Source organism: Diprion similis, chromosome 4, assembly GCF_021155765.1.
Source record: "Diprion similis isolate iyDipSimi1 chromosome 4, iyDipSimi1.1, whole genome shotgun sequence".
In the NCBI taxonomy this organism is placed as follows: Eukaryota; Metazoa; Arthropoda; class Insecta; order Hymenoptera; family Diprionidae; genus Diprion; species Diprion similis.
Genome location: NC_060108.1, coordinates 18,248,063 through 18,267,638, shown reverse-complemented (window position 1 = coordinate 18,267,638; position 19,576 = coordinate 18,248,063). Strand labels below are relative to the sequence as shown.

Genomic DNA, 19,576 nt, shown 5'->3' with positions numbered 1-19,576 from the left:
TTCGCTGATTTCGGTGAATGACCACCACCTCCCTTTGCATCGTAAAAGATACAGCAATTTCAAACACCAGACGGACTGTAAAAGTTGAAAGCAGCAGCTGCAGTTTTTTACCACCTCCGATCATCATCTCTCGATTAGTATACCTATGTAGTTAATAACTTGATTGAAAGCCCACGAAATTTGATGGTGTGTATTGATTTTCCTTTTCAAATGTTTCATATTGTTTGTTTCATTTTACTTTATCGTCATCGTTGTCACCGTCGTCATCGTCATCATCATCATCATCAGCAGCAGCAGTACCACCATCACCACCACGTGGTTGTATATAGTAGTAAATACTTGATCCCGCGGTACATTTTAATATATATGCGCAGTCGTTGTTTTATATACATACATACGTGCATACATATATAGTATTCGCGTAGAACGTACCCACGTGACGGATTTACAACCTTTCTCTCTTGTGCCTGATGCCGGTGGGGGAGAGAAGGAAGAACCCGCGATGAAAATCTCCTGGAGCGTTCGCAATTCTTATCTCATTGTCAGACAGCTCGATAGCGTCGGGGGGAACCGAGGGGAAGCCACCTCGCAATTTGCAGATATTGTCAATCATTCTCGTCTGATTTACTCTGAAATATACGTCTCTTAAACGTATATATATATATATATGTGTGTATGTATAGGGTGCACGTCTATTTAGATATATTGTAATACAGTCTCTCGTCACAATAAACCGTGTTTTTATTAATTACCCTAACTGTAACAAACATATTTTTTTAAATATATTTTCTGGTAGACGATGTATAACCTTGTATATCTCAGATCTGTGTAGCTAGAATCACACGGCATTGAGTCACGGAATTTTCTCATGGCACGTGATAAAAAATAAATGCAAATCCTGAATTACTGTACATATAGTTTCATACCAAGTTTGAATAATAAGAAGATTCCTATGGAAGAACCTGAGTCGAATTAAAATGAAGACATTTTTTGAAATTGGTGAAATTATAAAACGAAAAGGAGGAAAGGTAACGTACCTTGCAGCATGAATCGTAACAATTTTCGATTTTGCATCACTCGGTATTCATTCCGTAGTATCCGAGCTGGTTTATACCTACCACATGTAATTTGTTCGCGCGGTTTTGAATGCAAAAACAGAAATTTGCAAATTGAATGCGCATGCGCTCCAAACCGTGATCAGTTGTTTGCCCGATCGACTAACTGTCATGAACGTAACCTCAAACATTTTCATAGTTGTCACGGATAATTGTGTTCAACATAAACAGCTGTCAAACGTTTTGAGGTTAGATACATCGCGGTGACCTGTCATCTGAATTTATGACGGTTGGTAGCCCTGAAAAACAACTGCTCCCAAATTTTAGCGCATGCGCGTTAAACAATAGCAGACGACGGGCCATGCACTCTGTCGATATAGATAATCGCTCTGTATATATGACTTAATAAGTATAATGTTCTTGATGCCTCCAATGCTACATACGTATTATTAATAGAAGAGATGCTAATGCGAATGTATTATTCAGAGTTACGGTTCATTATTGCGGTCAGGTTGCAAGATGATGTAACAGATATTTTTTACCCTGTGGGTATGTTCAACATACATCCAATTCCTGTTACATGGATAAGGTATACGTATATTGATATCGTCATATTACTGCCAGTTCCTCTTGCGTCCGTTTAACAAAAAGGAATAATGGAAGAAAAAAAATAAAAGATACATACGCGGTACACATTCCGAGGTGACAGCAATGCGGAAACAGCGCTGTACGCCGCACATCACGAGTTCCAAAACCTTTTTGGCGAACGTCGGGTTTTTTATTATGTATCACCGATGAGAGGACCGTGAGTGGGGGAGAGGACACAATTACAGACGATAATCCAATTTGTCCAAAGCGTAAATATATACATATGTATTACGGTGGTCCTTAAGAAGGTCATATGTGATTTTTGACCGGCTCGCCCCCTCAAATCTGCTCCAGATAATTCAAGAATAATTCCCTAAATTTTTCCAATTTTTATCTCATCTCTATCCCCCAGCCCCAAAGGGGGTAGATTCCATTAAACCATTTCAGGGGTACATCAATTATACCGAAAGAATTTAGATGAAATTTGATGCTGCAGGGCTTCTTGGCTCGCTGATCACAAATCTGAGCTCAACATTTTTGAGGTTAAATACATCACAACGAACTGTCGTCTAAATTTACACGGTTGGTAGCCCTGGCAAACGACTGCTCTCGGATTGTAGCGCATGCGCATTCAACTACACCGGATGACAGACCATTTTATCGTTAGAAATTCACTCTGTATATACCTAGTAGCTATATGTATATATGTATATATATATATATATATATATATATTACATACTCGAATATACATAATGCCTATACATAATTTGTACGCGTATCGGCGCGTGTTTGGGTTTCGCGATGTGTTGATGTATTTTTCAATACCCATTGTCATTCTTCTCCCTTTGTTTCTGTTTCCTCATTTCTCATTCTCTTATTTCTGTTTTTCTTCTTCTTCTTCTTCTTCCGTCTTCTATCCGTCATCACCGTTGTTGTCATCGTAGTCGTCATTTCATTTTATCCGTTTAACGGGTCCATGATGCTCGTTTAGTTTCAACGTTTCATACGTCACATGACTGCACGTTTCGCTGCGAGCTTCGTATTGTATTCGTGTGCATACCTATGAGGTACGTATTTCCTTTATTGGTATTGTACTAAAGCGGTTGAGATATATGTATAATATTTTAAAAACGTACTTACACACATAAATATAATATGTGTATAAATCCGAGGTATTTACAAGAAACAACGACATCTTTATTATAGAACGTACATTATTGATAGGTATTTATACATTTATCGAGTATCTTTTACTTTACCGCCGATTCCGTCATATGCATCGTCGACGCCATATAACAGTGTCAAATATTTACATTGAGAAAATGAAGAAAATAAAATTATACCAGGCGTGAGAAGGAGAAAGAGAGAGAGAGAGAGAGAGAGAGAGAGAGAGAGAGAGAGAGAGAGCGAGAAGCGAGACAGTAATAACATCACGAGAAAAGAAGAACATACACTGTCTACCGTTCCGTGAAATAAATTTAACATATCACGCTCGTGTAATTTTGATAATATACATCGAAATTCTTGTTATTTTTTTTTTTCTTTCCTTTTTGCACTCCTTTACACTCATTACGTAATCAATGTAATAATGTTCTCCGAAGAAGAAAAGAAAAAAAAAACAACGACGAGAGAGAGAAAAAAAAACAAGAAATAATAATAATGATAATTTACCTTACTTTGAACATCATATTGTCGCCTTCTGCCAGAAAAGAATAAGAGAGATAAAAGATCCGCGTTTGTGATGCGTTACGACGCACTTGTATACAGAGTATTATAGGTATACACTATACACATATTCATTGGACAACAAGCAGTGTAACGTAGACGTGGCGTTTGCCAGATTTCAGAATATAATATCTTGCTCTCAGCCCTAGCTGGCAAGCAGGTCGGTGAAAGATCGTGCAACGCTACGACGCGACGTATAAAAGATACACATCGGTTCGGCTGCTCCGCTAATCCCTATCCCATTAATTAAATCGATGGATACTTTGGCACGATGATCGAGTGTGATTGAAAATCAGAGATACATGTGCAAACACATCAATTTGAATAATCTTAAAATCGAGCGGACAAATCGAGGCTCCCCGTCCGTCCTCGGAGCATGTAACACGTGGCAGCGTTGCTCTACCTGCATGATGTTACGCGCGGGTATAAAATGTACGTACGATGTATAAAAATTCAGAAGAGGATGGAGGAAAAAGAATAGGCCGACAAGGTTTATGCGTAATTAAAAAAATGTGCATTACATTACATATGCAGCACGCAGGAATATCACGTGGCGTATCCTCCGTCCCCTTCGTCCCTCCGTCCATCGGACTTTAATTGCAAACGTTATTCTTCATACATCATGTTACCTATTCTCGCGCCGCATATTTATTATAATACACAAAACGCAGCATATGCATATGTATAAGCGCAACAGCTGCGCCAAGAATATACCGCGATATAAGTAATATTATGTCGTTGGTGTGTTGTCGCCATTCGGAACGAACAGCGACATAATAAAGATGTCCACGCTTTCGTTTCATCTCTCTTACAATTCCAGGCAAGTATTATACTGTATCGAAGAAGAAGAAGAAAAAGAAAAAGAAGAGATCCCCTGACGAGATCAACGACAGTCGATTCAACGTAAATAAAAACAACAAACAACGTTTCGCCCCCAATTTTATACACTTTTGTTGTTTAGTTTGTTTTCTTTTCCCCGAAGCCAATGCTTGTTGTATCTAATCTCTCTCTCTCTCTCTTCTTACTCTCACACTCCCCAATAATTTAATTTCGCCAATTAGACGTAGATATGTGTACACTTAACATCAAGTCGCTGACTCGACTGCGTGTTGTTATTACAGACGCTCACCCATCAAATATTGCATGTATACGTCGGATCGCGGGGCGCGTTTCGTTTCGTTTCGTTTCGTCGGGCTGCGTTGGGCCGCGAACGACGACGACGACGACGACGACGTCGACGACGGCGACGACGACTACTACTACTACTACTACGACGACTACGGGCAGTAGAGTCAGGCGGGGATTGCGGGGAATAAGGCGTCGGGAGACGTAGTCTCCGAAAGACGGTGGGGGTGCTGCCAGACGGCAGACACCGGGGGCACCGTATAAATACGGCCGAGTCAGACGGCGGACGGTTAGTAGGTTGTATTTTACCCGTACGGGAGTTGCGTCGTTCCCTGCTTACATATTAGTCTCACGGTCGCGGGGTTGACGGCCAGGATATAACGATTTCTTCAAGTACCAGAGACGTAGAAAAAGATAAATGAAACAAAGAAAACTTGGAAAAATTGAAGAAAATTGAAACAGAAAACAAAAAGTGCGCGTTGCGGTGTTTTGTGCAGGAATAAAATAACACACACGTACATGATCGTTAGCAAAATTGATCCAAACGTTGCTGCAACCGTACCTCATACCCGGGGTGACATGCAGGGCGCCGGTCCAGAGGAATCGGACTTGAACTTGTTCGTACCACCCGCCGAAGCGGGTCTGTCGTTTAACCCCCCGCAAAGAGAGTGAGGAGAACAAACTGCAGTTAAGAGGGAAATGCGTTTGTGAGGAATTTGTAACTGCACGCACTGCATTTACGCACCAATACCCGGGCGGGAGAGGACACGTGTGCGATATTGAATGCGGAGCGTATCTGCGTATTCTACGTTCTGGAGAGAAATATCTGCCGGTGAAAGTGTGCAGCAACGACAGCGGCTGCAGCGTAGCAGTCACTTACTCAGTTCTCTCTCAGTTTCCCGTTCTCACCGCTATCGCTGGTGTAAAAATAAAATAATCGTGACACGAGCGGTAGATACTAACAATGCGAATAATATAATACGAGTAAAGTCATAAGGTGAATCGTGAAAGAGATATTATATTATAACGAGGTGGAGAAAGGGGAGGAGGAGGAGGAGGAGGAGGAGGCTGCGAAGAAGGGGGGGATGTAACATAAGATCATTATTTCCTTTCATCAGTGAGGAGTTTTTGTTGTTTACGCTTGTAGCACACTCCGTTGTTATACAGACCGCGAAGGAATTACCCCGGTTATTATAATAAAACGTTCTGCGGAAGGAATATAATATTCGGTGCCCAGTGGGGAAATCGCAGAAGTACAATAACCTGTGAAGTTTCGCATTAATCAGGGGTGGGGGGAGGACAACGACGCTGTCAAGTTCCTTCTCTAAGACGAACGAACAGCGACGATGATGATAACTGTCAAAGGCCGTCGCTAGATTGTGCACCGAGTGTGCGCGCGTGTGTGTTTGTGCGTATGTGAGTGTGTGCGTGAGTGTTTGGCGAGGTGGTGAGAGAATACGAAAGCAAAAAAATAAATAAGAATTTAAAAAAGGAGAGATCAATTGACAAAGATTGGTGAAAAGCCGAGCGAAACTGTACATAAGAAATCCACTTGCGGTACAATCTTAACGTCAAAGACGCGATGGAGAGCAAAGTCTATATAACGGATAATTCCCTCCATCATCAGAACAACAATCATCGAATGTCTGTGAAGTTCGCCTCGTCAGCGGACTCGATACCCGCGCTTATAGAGCGATCCTTCGTCCAGACCGTCGACGATGTGGGACCGCCGCCTTTGCCGCCGCCGAGAAGCGGCAGAGAGAAAACGGAAAATCGGGGACGTCGTCACAGCGTTTTGGACGATCTGAGGGCCCGACGCGACAGCCTTTTTCAACGGGCAAGACGCGGCAGCCTCTTCGAGGACAGGGAGAAGAAACCTGTCCCTGGAGAAGAAGTCGCCGTCGTCGTCAAGGGGGAAAAGCGACGAAGCAGCGACGACAACCGTCGAGGTTCGGTGTTCTACGTATCCGACGACCTTGTCGAGGAGAGTAACACCCCGCCGAGAGAGAACGACGACGACGAGATTAACGTCGCGCCCGAAACCGAAGTCGAGATCACGGAACCGGAAGCGAAGGACCAGAAGGGACGCCGAAGGTCGTGGCATCCCCTCGCCAAACCGCCAAAGGTCGAACGGAAACGGAGGAAGGGCGTGGCGAGCGTACCGCCGCAGACCGGAAGCAGCCCCGAGGGTATCTATGTTCGACAGAAGAGAGCATCCTGGTGGAACATATTCGCCACGGAGACCAACAGCAGGTAGAAATCGCCTCGCCGCTTACCGACTACAGTACCTACTAAGCAGAGGCTTAATCTAGTTTCTCTTATTTTCCCTTCTTTTTCTAATTTTTTTCTTGTTTTCTTTTTTTTTTTTGTTTTTTTTTTGCGTGTGTTTTTATTACCGTTTTACCGGAATTGACGACAACTCGACGGCCCGAACAGCGATCAAGCGGCACGCGAGTCGGTATTTCTCTCTCTCTTTCTCTTTGTTCTTTCTTTCTCTCTCGGTTTTGTACCGTTGCGGAACCGTCGTCGTCGTCGTCGTCGTCGTCGAGTCTTTCTCCTCCTTTTACTCCTGCAGTACAGCGGGCAAGAAATATTCGAGAGATTCAAGTACCTGGACGAGAAGGCAGCGCATTGAACACCGACAAGGTTCAGGTAACGGACCGCGACTCCTCGACCACGACGACGACGACGTTGTTGCTGCTGCTGCTGCTGCTGCTGCTGGTGCTGATGTCGCTACAGCGACGGCCGGCCGATGGTGTAGAGAAACCGCGTGTGTCCGATTACACGTCGTAACGCGAGTACTTTTTATAATACTCGATTATCTTTATACTCGGCTCGTGGAAGAGCAACGCGAGTCATGATGCATCGTGCGACGATCGGTAAAATCGATCTGTCTGAGATTATCATGTTTTTAAAACAACTCGCACGCTCGGTCGCCAACCTTATCTTTATATCACGCGTGTAATTATGATGCTAGGTGTAGGGTATACGTACTTACTGATTAATTGTCCGAGGATGGATTACACTCGTATTTAAATAACATTGCACGCGACGACGAACGATGAAAGACTCCAAGCCTAGGCAGGAGGTTTTTATATTTTTAAAATATGCCGTCGAGAAACTGCACATCGCGTGTCTCTGTTGTAACTATGTTAATTATACGTTAGATTGTAAACTCGAGAAGAGCACTCTTCGGCACTCGAGTGGAAAGTACAAAGTATAATCTCGAGTTTTTGGGTTCATTTCACCCAAACGACGACTGAAAGGAAGAAGGGATAGTAGGATCGTCCGTAGCCTGATCGTCGGCCTTGCGAACATTGCGTTAATATTAATATGCGCGGATAATAGTGGGCGAAGGAAAGCTGCGAGTTACGGTGATCGCAGCTCGGTCTGGCAAGTGTACCTACACATGAGGTATATGTATATATTGTATATCTAATCGTAAGACGCACGATTCATTGTCAGCGTGAAAGGTGGTCAGTCTCGCGTCGTCGACGCAAACCTTCTAGGTATACAAGTACGTACATTTGTATACCTACCCATACATGTAATGTATGCACGAAGAGATACGCCGGTCTCTTTCACTTTTACTCGCTCCGCGAGTAAGTTAAGTTAAGAAAAAAACTCGCATCAACTCGCGCGAGCGTAACTCAACGCCGCTAACCAAGGCTGGTCGGTGTCCCCTGCTGCTGCTGCCCACTTTGTGCTCTGCTGCAACCCGTTTTGCCAGAGCGGCACTCTCTTGAAAGAGTAAAGAGGTCGACCGTATTCGTCCGACTTGCAAGAGAGTAGGTTGGTTCGTTCGTCGGTTCGTTGGTTCGTTGGTTCGTTGGTAAGGTACAACAACTCCTCGCTCGCGTTATGGAGACTCAACGAAAGACAAGGCTAGCATGCCGCACCAGATTCAGCTCGACGGTCTGTTATACGGGCTACGGATACTCATGTGCGTTGTGTTGGTTAGCCTAGATGGCCGAGGGCGTGCGGAATCAAAGGCCTCGCTTTTCGAATTGATCCCGTATTCGATAACGGAGAACGGCTCCTATAACGCCTCCAAAGAATTCCACTTCGACCGAGGAGACTACGTCGGATTCTCGCACCAAATTCACTATCGGAAACTGCGAAGGTACGCGGATTCCGGTTCCGTCATGTCCCACGTGTAGGCGTTTCAAAACTTGACGAACGGCGTTTATTTGACAACTGGGGAAAATCAGTATATAACAATAAATTGGGGTTACTTATTGGGATTCGTTTTAAACCGTTTGGAACTATCGATTCTTGACTGTATCATTATATAGGTGGACGACAAAGTTCGCCAAAGTAACCAATCACGTTTTTTCCTAGTTCCGATTTCGATGAAATTGTTCATTTAAATACTCACTGATGATTTTTTACTCGTTCATGTGATATAGCAGTATGTATGTGCAGTGCTTTTTGCCATTGTTGAAATCACAAAGTCCACGTATAATCCTTGTATTCTTCGGTACATTTATCAAAACTGAAAGTGATAAATTTACGTTTTACGGACGACGCGCAAAACAATCGTCTGCTGCGATATATGAGTCAAGGTTAATGCAGGCTTAATGAAACTTATTTTATATAATACATTATCAATCAATAAACCCTGTCATTTGAAAAATTGCAGGTAAGATAATCTGTCAGCAGCAAATTGGCTCGGTTGTCGTCGAATGATATTGGGCTTTCAAATTGATCGTTCGTGGATGTAAAGCGTTCACGATTCTTCTTCGAATCGTGATACGACGATTATTTTTTTATTTGCGCATCATCGATAAAACTAGTTTCAGTGAGTTTGAATTTTCCATCGTCTCGCCGACTTCGTTCTTTCTTCTAATCTTCTCCAATTTCTTTTGAAACAACTATACCATTCTGACGGGTTAAAAAGACCGGAGACTTGAATCCGGTCGCATTCGAAGTGCAGAAACATTGTGCTGCACTTTGTACGTATATAATCGTCGGCAAGGTCGTATCAATTTGTAACTCAATTCGTCCCGTGCGAGAGACGGGCAAAACGGTACGGAAACGGTAAATTTGTTATAAATTGTTCTGCACCGTCTCGGTAAAACCATTATCACTTGTTATTATACACGTGTATACACATAACGTCGTACATATATAATCGTACAAATCAGCAAAGATGCAGGGGTGGATAGTGGTATTCGGATGCATAAAATTTCTCGCAGCATCGCGTATACATAATATCATTCGAGTCGTAAGATAAAAAATATATATGTTTATTTATCCGATTGATCGGTTATTGCAGGCAGGCAGGCAGGCAGGTAGACTGCACACTGCACACTGTACGCTTCATCAAAATATGCGGTATAAACACAGACGCGTATCATCATTCCGAGTTACATGTCGAACATCTGCGCCCGTATTTACGTATCATCTGCACGCGGTGCACTGCAGTATAATAATACTCGCGTTTATGTACACAACATACATTACGATGCGTATAATAACGATCCTTTCCTCTTCTCCCGTGTGTCTCGATGTGCACGATACCGACGATGATAAACACCGGCAGCAGCAACACGCTGTCTCTAATAATTTTCGCTCCTCCCGCGTCTGGTCGTCTCGTTTTTCCAATCAATTGTAAGAACAAAAACCAGGAACGCAACAAGAAGTCTATGTATGTTGAAATGTGTAGTCAACTCCTGTGTCACACACGTTCCAGATATGCGAGAGAAGAATCCAGCAGCAGACGTTTCTATTACATTGAAGGTTACCTTACGTTGTTACGTTAAATGTTATATACGGTCTACGCTTCGTGTATGAAAAAGAGGGTCGAACCTCGGGGGAGGGGGCAGGAAATCTATATTGTTGATGACGGCAGAAACGCGCGATCGGAATACCGAGTGTGCAAAGGCTATGCCGTATATAATATCTCCTGGTGATTATCCGAGTGATTCGTCGTCCCTATCGATAAGGCGATCCGAGGCCCGGGTAAACATGACCATATATCGAGTCTATCGGCTACTTAAACATGCGACGACGACGCCCATGCGGATGTATACGTCGGAGGTCAGCGACGCTGCCGATGCGATGATCCAAGTCATTATTACCTAGGTACATACGTGATAATGTTTGTGTGCATTTGGTTGTAACACGCGCGTAACGTTACATGCCTATAACCATGCCATGGTAGGTACAGTGGCTATTGTGGTTGTTCTACTGCGTATAAAGCGGGCAGTTCCGCGGGCGAGTATCCTTGGCGCTTTGAGAGCTAGTATCATCGTTGCACAATGCATCGTCTACGTAGGTACCTGCATACCTACGATCTGCCGAATGTATATGGAGAACGGACACACCTGTGCGTGGGTATGGAACGTGTATGTGGCTCTTGTTGCTCGGAAAATTCTTCAAGCCATTTTTAGGGCGTGAGTTGAAATTTGGAAGAATAAGTATTTGGAATGTCGATTATGTATTGAAATTTTATACATGCTGTGATAACATAACGAAAGATGATTCGTTAGAAATCTTGATTGTTGAAAGTATCACTGATTAGTAGTCATTCTAATCGGTCACACTTTCGGAAATCAAGATTTTCAACGATTCGTCTATCCTTGTTTTATTTTCGCATGTTTGAAATTTCGATATATATCGGTCATTCCAAGTTATACTGATCTTTTTAAGTTTTGACCCCCCGCCTAATTCTTGCGCCAACTTCAATCAAATCACGAGAATTTCGAATTACTTTGTAAATGTAAATACATGAATGTAAATCGTTAAATTCAACTTCAAGGAACATCGGATAGTATGTATATGTGTGTAATATACATATCTGTATTGTTCTGCCTTATAAACAGCGGCGGTGATAGTTGTATATTGTAAATATTTATGCATGTGCATTTTTTATATCGTGTTTTTTTTTCTTTGTTCTTATTCTTTCGTGTCTATTCTTTCTATTGCCTACTATTTCGACTTGAAAGTTCCTGCGTACGTAAGCTTTGAGTCGTGTATCGTCCGTTGATGGGAAATCCCGATTTACATACGTATACATATACATGTACATATAGGCATAAAAGAAAAATACAAGCGAAATTGAGTCATTGCCGCGACGACTGTCTAAGTAAAGACGAATTAAACTCGAAAGTAGCACGAATCGCGGTATTAATTTCTCAGACGCATTCATAGTTTCTTTCTTAATTCCAGGATTTCTGAAAAGTATTTTACTCCGTACATATTCGCAATATTCAACATGCAAAAGCTGATATATATATATCAGGGTTGGTCAGAGGTGTAGACGAAACAATTCGATAGTTGAACTCGTTACACGTCCACGGTTTAGTTTCATTGGCCATTGAAACCCGACGTCATTGAACGATGATGAAAGTCCGTCTGTACAATAACCTTCCGAAATTCTTTTTTTTTATTTGTTATTTTATTATTTCGCCTGGATCGATGTACCAAAACGGGGATTATAATTCTTTCCGGACGCGAATCAAGCGTTATTCCTATACGGGCACAATGTTGCACATTTATACCTACGAAAGTTCTTATATTTATTTCTCATAAACCACTTTTGTTATGGACATAACGTATAGTACGGTAAAATATGACTTTTAAAATCCAAGAATTGTATCCCTGTATTATTGTACGTGTATTCCGCACGCATACGCGATCTTTGGTCAGTGACCCTATTCAGGTCAGGTTCGCGAAATTAATCCTCAGGGTCCTTGGCAGAGGTTGCGGTTATATCGCACAGGTTACCTGTATCGGAACGAATAAAAACTCTTCACCTCGTAGCGAGGTCTGCAGGTCTTAAAAGGATCGTAAACCGTTTTGTAGATCATTCGTTTCACCATGTGTTCAGTAATACAGTGATCGATGATAACTCTTAACTTTGACATAACTAAACATGACGGAAAAAATTGTTGTTGTAAAATTTACGACGACTTTCAAGGATTTCGCTTTTCGAAATATATCAACTTGCTTTCTTTTTTACGGCTTAACAACTCAAGTTCAGACAATCCTATGTGGATCGAAGTAACGATTCCTCGTAAATATTAATAAATTCCATACACCGCGTCGCTGTTTCTAGCTCTTATCGAAACTCGCGTGGGTATGCAATCGACGTTCCCTCGGAGTAGGATAAGCATATCAGATATCGTGGACCACCGCCCCGGAGCTGACATTGACCCACTGAGGGGGGCGGGGACGAGACCTTTGGTTCGACGCTCGAGCGTGGGATCGCGGCGGATCGGTGGATCGATGGATCGATGGATCGTTCAAAGTTCGATAGTTGGATCGATCGATTGATCCGCACCTTTCTCCGACAACGACGAATCCGCTGCACGCATTCGTTCGTTGCTTGCGCTAGTGAACGGCTCACGGGGCGGAGGTTGTTCGGTTCCTTCGCTCTTCGGACGATGAAACTTATAATAATTTCTATGGCATATCGCGCGCACACACTTCAGGCACATGTGCATATACGTATATACGTGCGTATATGTATGTAACGTGCCTACGTGAGGTACCTCACGATTTCTCGCATATAAGATCGGACCTGTACCGTTGCAAATCGATTTCAAATGTAATCGTATATCGCGAAGCCTCGTGCACAGTTTTGTTTGATACAAAAATTTGGATTTTTCATTACGCGTATGAACGAATTTTGTTATGAAAATAAATTCTTCGTATTCCTTACATTTTACCCATGCTTATGTAGAATATATATATCAAATGTTGATTAATTGGTTTACTAAATATTTGACAGAATGATATCGTAACGTTGAACAAGTTTTTCGAACGTTTTATTCTATCATCATTGAATTACATATTTATTACGGACCATTTACGTTTTTCTCAGTATCAAGAGGAGCGTTAAATTTTGCTTTCACTAGATTTTGCGTGTAGTAAGTCGTTCTCATTATTTTTTTTTGTTACAACTTTGAGTCTAAAAAGTGATCGAATGACCTAGTCAGGATTGGAAAAAGATATTATAATTCCACGGCAAAAATTTTTTTAGTACCTATGAAGATACTTTTCGTCAGGGTACAGAGCGCTTGAGGAAATTGAGATTTCGGTTTTTTTTTTTAAAACAACCCTAGATATTCGAGTTATCTATGCAGTTACAGTTTCAACATTGCGCACTCACGAATCTTCGCCAAAAACATTAACATTCCAGGAAAAAATTTTTCAACTGCAATTCTGGACTGCAGAATTGTTCCGAGAATTTTCAATGTATATTACAAATTTCTATACAGCTATTATGACCGCAACCGTTTTTCGCGTTTTCTGCGTATTCTTTTCTGTCTCTATCTCTCACTCCCTCTCTCCGTGCGTCAGGAATGAAATGAAATATCGTTTAAATAATTCCCGGCGAGTGTAGTAGTACCTACAACGAAAAAATGCGGCTGTGCAATTCGTCGAGAGAAAGAAAATAAGGATGCTCTTAAAAATTCTCGCCTTTTCGTTAGAGACCTTGTCGATACATATTTCCAACTTTTATGACATGCAACGATTCTGCGAAACGTCTCGCGCGGTATCGAACGACAGACCGCAGTACGACCCGATTTCAAAGATTTTCTTGTTATTCTCTTTTTCGCGATAGGAAACCAGCCGCCGCCTAATCGAGTCTGCATACAGGTATACCTATCATCTAGTGCTGCAAAGTGCGAGTGAGTCCCATATCGCGATCCTAGAAGCCCAGAAACTAACGCTAAGTTACTTACGTTGCAACTGGGCACGCTTTTGACGTACTTACCGCGTAAATACGTAGAGGCATCAATCTATCTACGTATGTTTGTATGTACCTACCGTGTCGCAACTCCATTGCGCGACGTTGCCATCCGGGGTACGTACGTACGTATGTACGTATGTACGTATATGTAGTTAGGTATATACCTTGACGATATATCAGCTGTTAAATTCGAGCCACGTTCCGCAGGCCGAGAGCATCGGAATTTAGCTGGGAGTTGCTGGCACACCAATTCAAATCTGGACATGTGTGTATGTGGAGGTATAATCGACGTGTGTAACATTGGCGACGCGACAGACGACGCGACGTAGCGAATAAAATTTCTAGGTAAAACATATGGGTGTTGTCTGCAGCATGTGAGATATAGGCTCTTGCCATTATCTTATACAATACTTATAAGGAAGGTAATCCTTTTTTTTTTATTTGATTTCTTTCGTTGTATACTATAGTTGACTAAAAACTAACAATAAGCTTAAATTAATTCAAAACCACCTTCCAAAGTAAGGCATGTCAAGTGTGGTTTTGACAGGTTTTTGTTTCTATTGAGAAAATTACATTTTTTATTTCTCTTTATGAGAAAACTTTTCCAGTTGGATTGGTTAAAAAATATTGTGGTTTCATTCCCTTGAAGTTTTTAATGGCGGATAAATAAAGAAATACGTTTCGCTTAGTTTTTAGTCAACTATAACATATTACAAGAGAAATAAAATCGAAGAGATCGACGTGGGATACCTTCTTTGTTAGGTATGCGAGAGAAAAGAGAAGAGAGGAGAAGCCATCGGTTGCTGCAGCGATGGGTTTTACCCGCGCTTATTGGTCCCTGAAGCATCTGGCAACAATTTATACACAAAACTCGGTCTTCGATTCGGATCTTAGACTTTTATTGTTCCCACGTTTTTTTCTCTTTCTTTTTTCCACCGTTTGCGACGACGACGGACGACAGCGGTGAAATTTAACTATATTACCAGAAAATTCGTTCTGCAGGGGTCCGGTTGTACCGACATTGAATTATAAAACATGCAAGTAAACCTGATAAGATAACGTTATGAAATTAACTCTCATTACTTGACCGCTATCAGTGACTACAGGTGCGATGGTGAGATCTAAAATCAGCGAGGCGGGTACTTTGATGAAAAACAAGAGAAATTCACAGTTACCTAGAATTTTATAGCTTTTTGTAAGAATTGCTTTCAGAAGCTCTGTCTCAGTTTTTTCAACTGCTCGTAAAAATTGTAGCGTGATTCAAAGGAGAATAAGAAATTGAACCGCGCGAGTAATGTCTTTGAACGTATAGACCGCGGAATCAGATATTCATTAAACCAACATATTTCAATGTTATACGCATACCTTTAAATTTAGATTACACATCAGTGCAAAGTCGCGCCTTGAGGGAAGGAAAGAAAAAAAAAACCTGTATTTTTGCAGCCTTGAATACGCCTTGTAACGCGATCATTCTTTCGATTAATGTTCTATTTCTTCAAAACGAACGAACGACTCTCGCCCAGCAGGCAAAACAGTTCAACAGTTATATATGTATTACCATATAATGTAACGTTGTACAGATATAATTAAACGTGCACACGTATCTACGTACTGCTTTCTCAAGACGATAAACTCCCGAGTTTGCAGTTTTTTCCGCACCCCTGGCGATCGATTTTTTATTTATATTAGCTTTTTTTTATGTGCCACTAAATTAAACCGTATAATGTATACACTTTTTGATCTACAAGGTATAATGTGAAACGAAAGTATGCTACTATAAATTTTCGTTGCCGTTAATCGCTTATCTCAGAACCCGCTAATCCGACGTCAAACATTTCCACAGTGTGCGTAAATGATTATTATACATCGTATGTTTACTGCACGATTTTGAGATAAAGAATTCGGTTCAATAACAACTTCAATAATTTTTAACGAATTACATTTTTAACTAGATAAATTCAATTTTTCTCCGTCATCGCAATAGAACGTAAATTATTCCTCCTGAATATGATCGTTCTTTATTATAGGTATAAATTTATTTGTTCCCAAGAAATTTCCGGCCAAACTTATCATCGGCGGAATGTCTTATATATAAGTTCACACCGATGACTGTCGTTACGTATAAATTGCGTATATCGTTCAGACATATTGATTCGGTTATTGATTGGTTTGGTCTGGTAAAAAAGCTTGGATCAACGATTCGATCACCGATCCGTCAAAAATATATTCGCCTAATCGAAGTCTCCGTAACTCTTGAACTATAGTGTATAACACATACGAAAGAGAACCGCACCATCATCATCGTTTGTCGGAAATATTTCTGCCGTGAGACATACGGACGAGAATAAATCTCTGAGAAATGGATAATCGCTAACCGTGAAAAGCTGACCAAGAAATGTCTACATAATATATGTATGTAGGTATCTATAGAAAAGAAGAAACACCTCGTTGCGCGGAATATACCGCGAGTGACTAAGAGGCGAAAAAGTCTTCAGTCTGTCTCGGAGTTTGCTCTCTATGTGTATATATAAATATATATTAATATGCATGTCGCTACATTTACTCGGGTTTACCTGAGTACTCGGGCATCGTGGGTTAGTGCGCTAATTAAAAGCCAAGATCAAACGAGAATGCGGGTCAAAGCTTTGATGCAAACCCAAGCGGACGTTTATCCCGTCGAGCATTATAGCCACGCGCATTATACATACATGTATGTATATGTGTATATATATATATGGAACAGTTACACCATGCGTGTGTATTTACGATACACAGCTTTGACACGCTGTTATAGATGTAGGTTTTGCTAAAGCCGTGGTGGAGAGCGCATGCATAAACGGAGCACGTTTATTTTTTAATCACGCATCCCCATGTTGACCCAAACCCTCGAGGCATATTATACCCATTCTAATCATGCGACGCTGCATGCGTGTTGAATTTGCCCGTATTATTCGAATGTATATGTATGTATGTACATATGTATCTATATGCGGTTTGCGTAGTATAAATTAATTATTGTTCAGCGTATGAACAACGCTATTCATTCATCCCATCGCAGTGCAGATACAATTCTCAGGGAAATACCATCATATGCTTGACGACTATGTACAGAGGTAGACGTACACACTACGTATTATAGACAACGCGCTACTGTTGCAATTACGTAATAATATGTTTTGGCTAGTTATATATTATTATTTATTTATTTATTTACTTATTTATTTTCATTATTTTTTAGCTTTGCACGTCTTACCTTTTGGCATGTTTTATTTTACTTTCTCTTTTTGTTTTCTTTCGTTTGATTCTAACAGGTCGCGACGCATGTCCCAAGATGTCACGCACACCAGATCTACTGAGAATTTGTCGACCCAGTTCAGGTTAGTATACATACTTATATTATACTCAAAGATTTTGCGCACGCTTGCATCATTTGCTATATATTATATCCCTGTATTTCTTTTTATATACTGGAAAATTGGCTGCCACGTTTTGCGTGCACGAATTTATATCGTACACTCTCAGTTTTACGCAATATTCATGCTTGGTTTTATTCTATAACTTTTTTACTTATTTAAGTTTTCTTTTTTTCTTCGCTTTTTCACTGTTGTATTTTATGCCCCTCGGGAATTATAATATAATGCTAGAGAATGATTTAACGACCGCCGGTGTGACGGTGTGCCTTGCATAACAATAAGCGCATATTAATACCCCCCCCCCCCCTGAATATTGCAGTAAGCTATAATGACGAATCAACGAAACGGGAGGTATAGTATATAAGGCCAGGTCACTTTATTCCAGAGACGTTGTTCATCGTTGTGGATGCAAGCAACGATCAATGATCCTTATAAAACGTGGTAAATTCTAACCGTGTCCAATCAAATTCTAGACTTCCCGCGACACTCTCCTCGCAATAGACGGGAAGTGTGAAAGTTTTCATCGCGTGACGTAATAGGCCGCGATACATTATACTATAATAGATAGAGAATACTCTATAGTTTGTATCTTCAACTGCCTATATAAATTGTAGGCATTACACGACATACCTAATTGTAAGTTAATACGACAAAGGTGAACCAAATTAACATTTAAATTAAACCTTTTTGTTTTACCCTTTGCAGGAGCAAAAGTCGAAGCGTCGATCATGGATTTGCCGCCCCTTTCGACCTCGAAGCATTACGCAGCAAGGTCGAAGGTCGTTTCGAGTCGGTTGATAAACTCTCCAAAGGTTAGTTATTTGTTTTTGATAATGTTTGTCGCAGAATTGCGTCACACGTGTGGAAACACGAATGATTTGTCTATAGATATTGTTTAAAAAATTTCGTATAAGATGGGGTGAAAATAATATTATATACTTGGTATGAAATAATATTATTGGACGGAAAAGTTCGCGGGAATTGGCGAGTTATTCAGCTCGTGGTAAAAAATTTGATAGATTGGCGTGGATTTTCAAATTCATAAATAGATCAAGCAAATTGAAGTCATATGTGCCTTGCCAACTCTTTCAGAGATTGCCGGATAATGTTCAGAATCCAAGGTTAGATATCCGTTCGTTGACAGTGAGCTCTGTTAGTTTTCCACGCGGTAATTGCTAGTTTGCTTTATATAGCTCCGTCTTTGAGTAAGTATAAGACAAATTCACTCACTGCATCTCGCAGTGATCAATCAGTGTCGTTATATACGGTTTTACTTTTCGAATGATGATGATCTTACGGTTAAAATAGTGCCGGTGTTGTTTGTTTATCTCCGCTGAAGGTGCGTGGGAGGTTTGAAGACGTTCCACCGTCGCCATGCATGAACGAAATGCGAATGATAACGTAATATATTAACTTAAAGTTATCGACGCGTCACATCGATTGGCTTGAAAGCGGGTTAAACCCGCCTGCCTCTAGGCAATTCGGAATACGTTTTATCGAATTCCGCCTGCATTTTGGCAACCGAGTGTACACCCTGTTATACCGATCGACGGTTGTCTTATTATTCACGATTAGCCGACTCTCCGCTCTTTTCAATCGCGGACCACAAGACAAACTTCCATCGGTAAAATATACTCTCAATTCCATAAATGCAGGCGGATTTTACTGTACCCTAAATTGCCCGTGGAACGTTACCACTAAGTATTCCGGTATATTATCTGCTTTGTGCAGTATGTGTAAGTGTATGTATATCGGCAAAACGATGATTCGGAAACCGTCACGGACAGGTTTACCTGATGTCTGGGATGGCGCTAAGTGACAACACGCATCACTCTTCAAACAGGTATAACGTACCTGTTATACGTTCCCCATTTGGTGAAAACTTTCTTGTATAAATTCCGAATCCACCGTGTGGCTCAAATCAACACTATTGTAAGGGCATAAAAATAATGTACCCTGTAATA

General features: G+C 41.2%; 1 protein-coding gene across 9 annotated transcripts in view; it reads left to right on the top strand.

The window, feature by feature from the left end:
* The window catches only part of LOC124405075 (TLD domain-containing protein 2), a 66,698-nt gene that overhangs the window by 23,813 nt on the left and 23,309 nt on the right, over positions 1-19,576 (top strand). For 2 of the 9 annotated variants that reach the window (XM_046879660.1, XM_046879659.1), the window contains exons 1-3: positions 5,840-6,749; positions 17,511-17,576; positions 18,318-18,424. In XM_046879660.1, the coding sequence (XP_046735616.1) occupies positions 6,079-6,749; positions 17,511-17,576; positions 18,318-18,424 (844 nt within the window). In that variant the 5' untranslated portion in view covers positions 5,840-6,078. Of the gene's footprint in view, positions 1-5,839; positions 6,750-17,510; positions 17,577-18,317; positions 18,425-19,576 lie in introns of those variants that run through there. The other 7 variants (XM_046879664.1, XM_046879661.1, XM_046879663.1 and 4 more) reach the window with 6 other exon arrangements.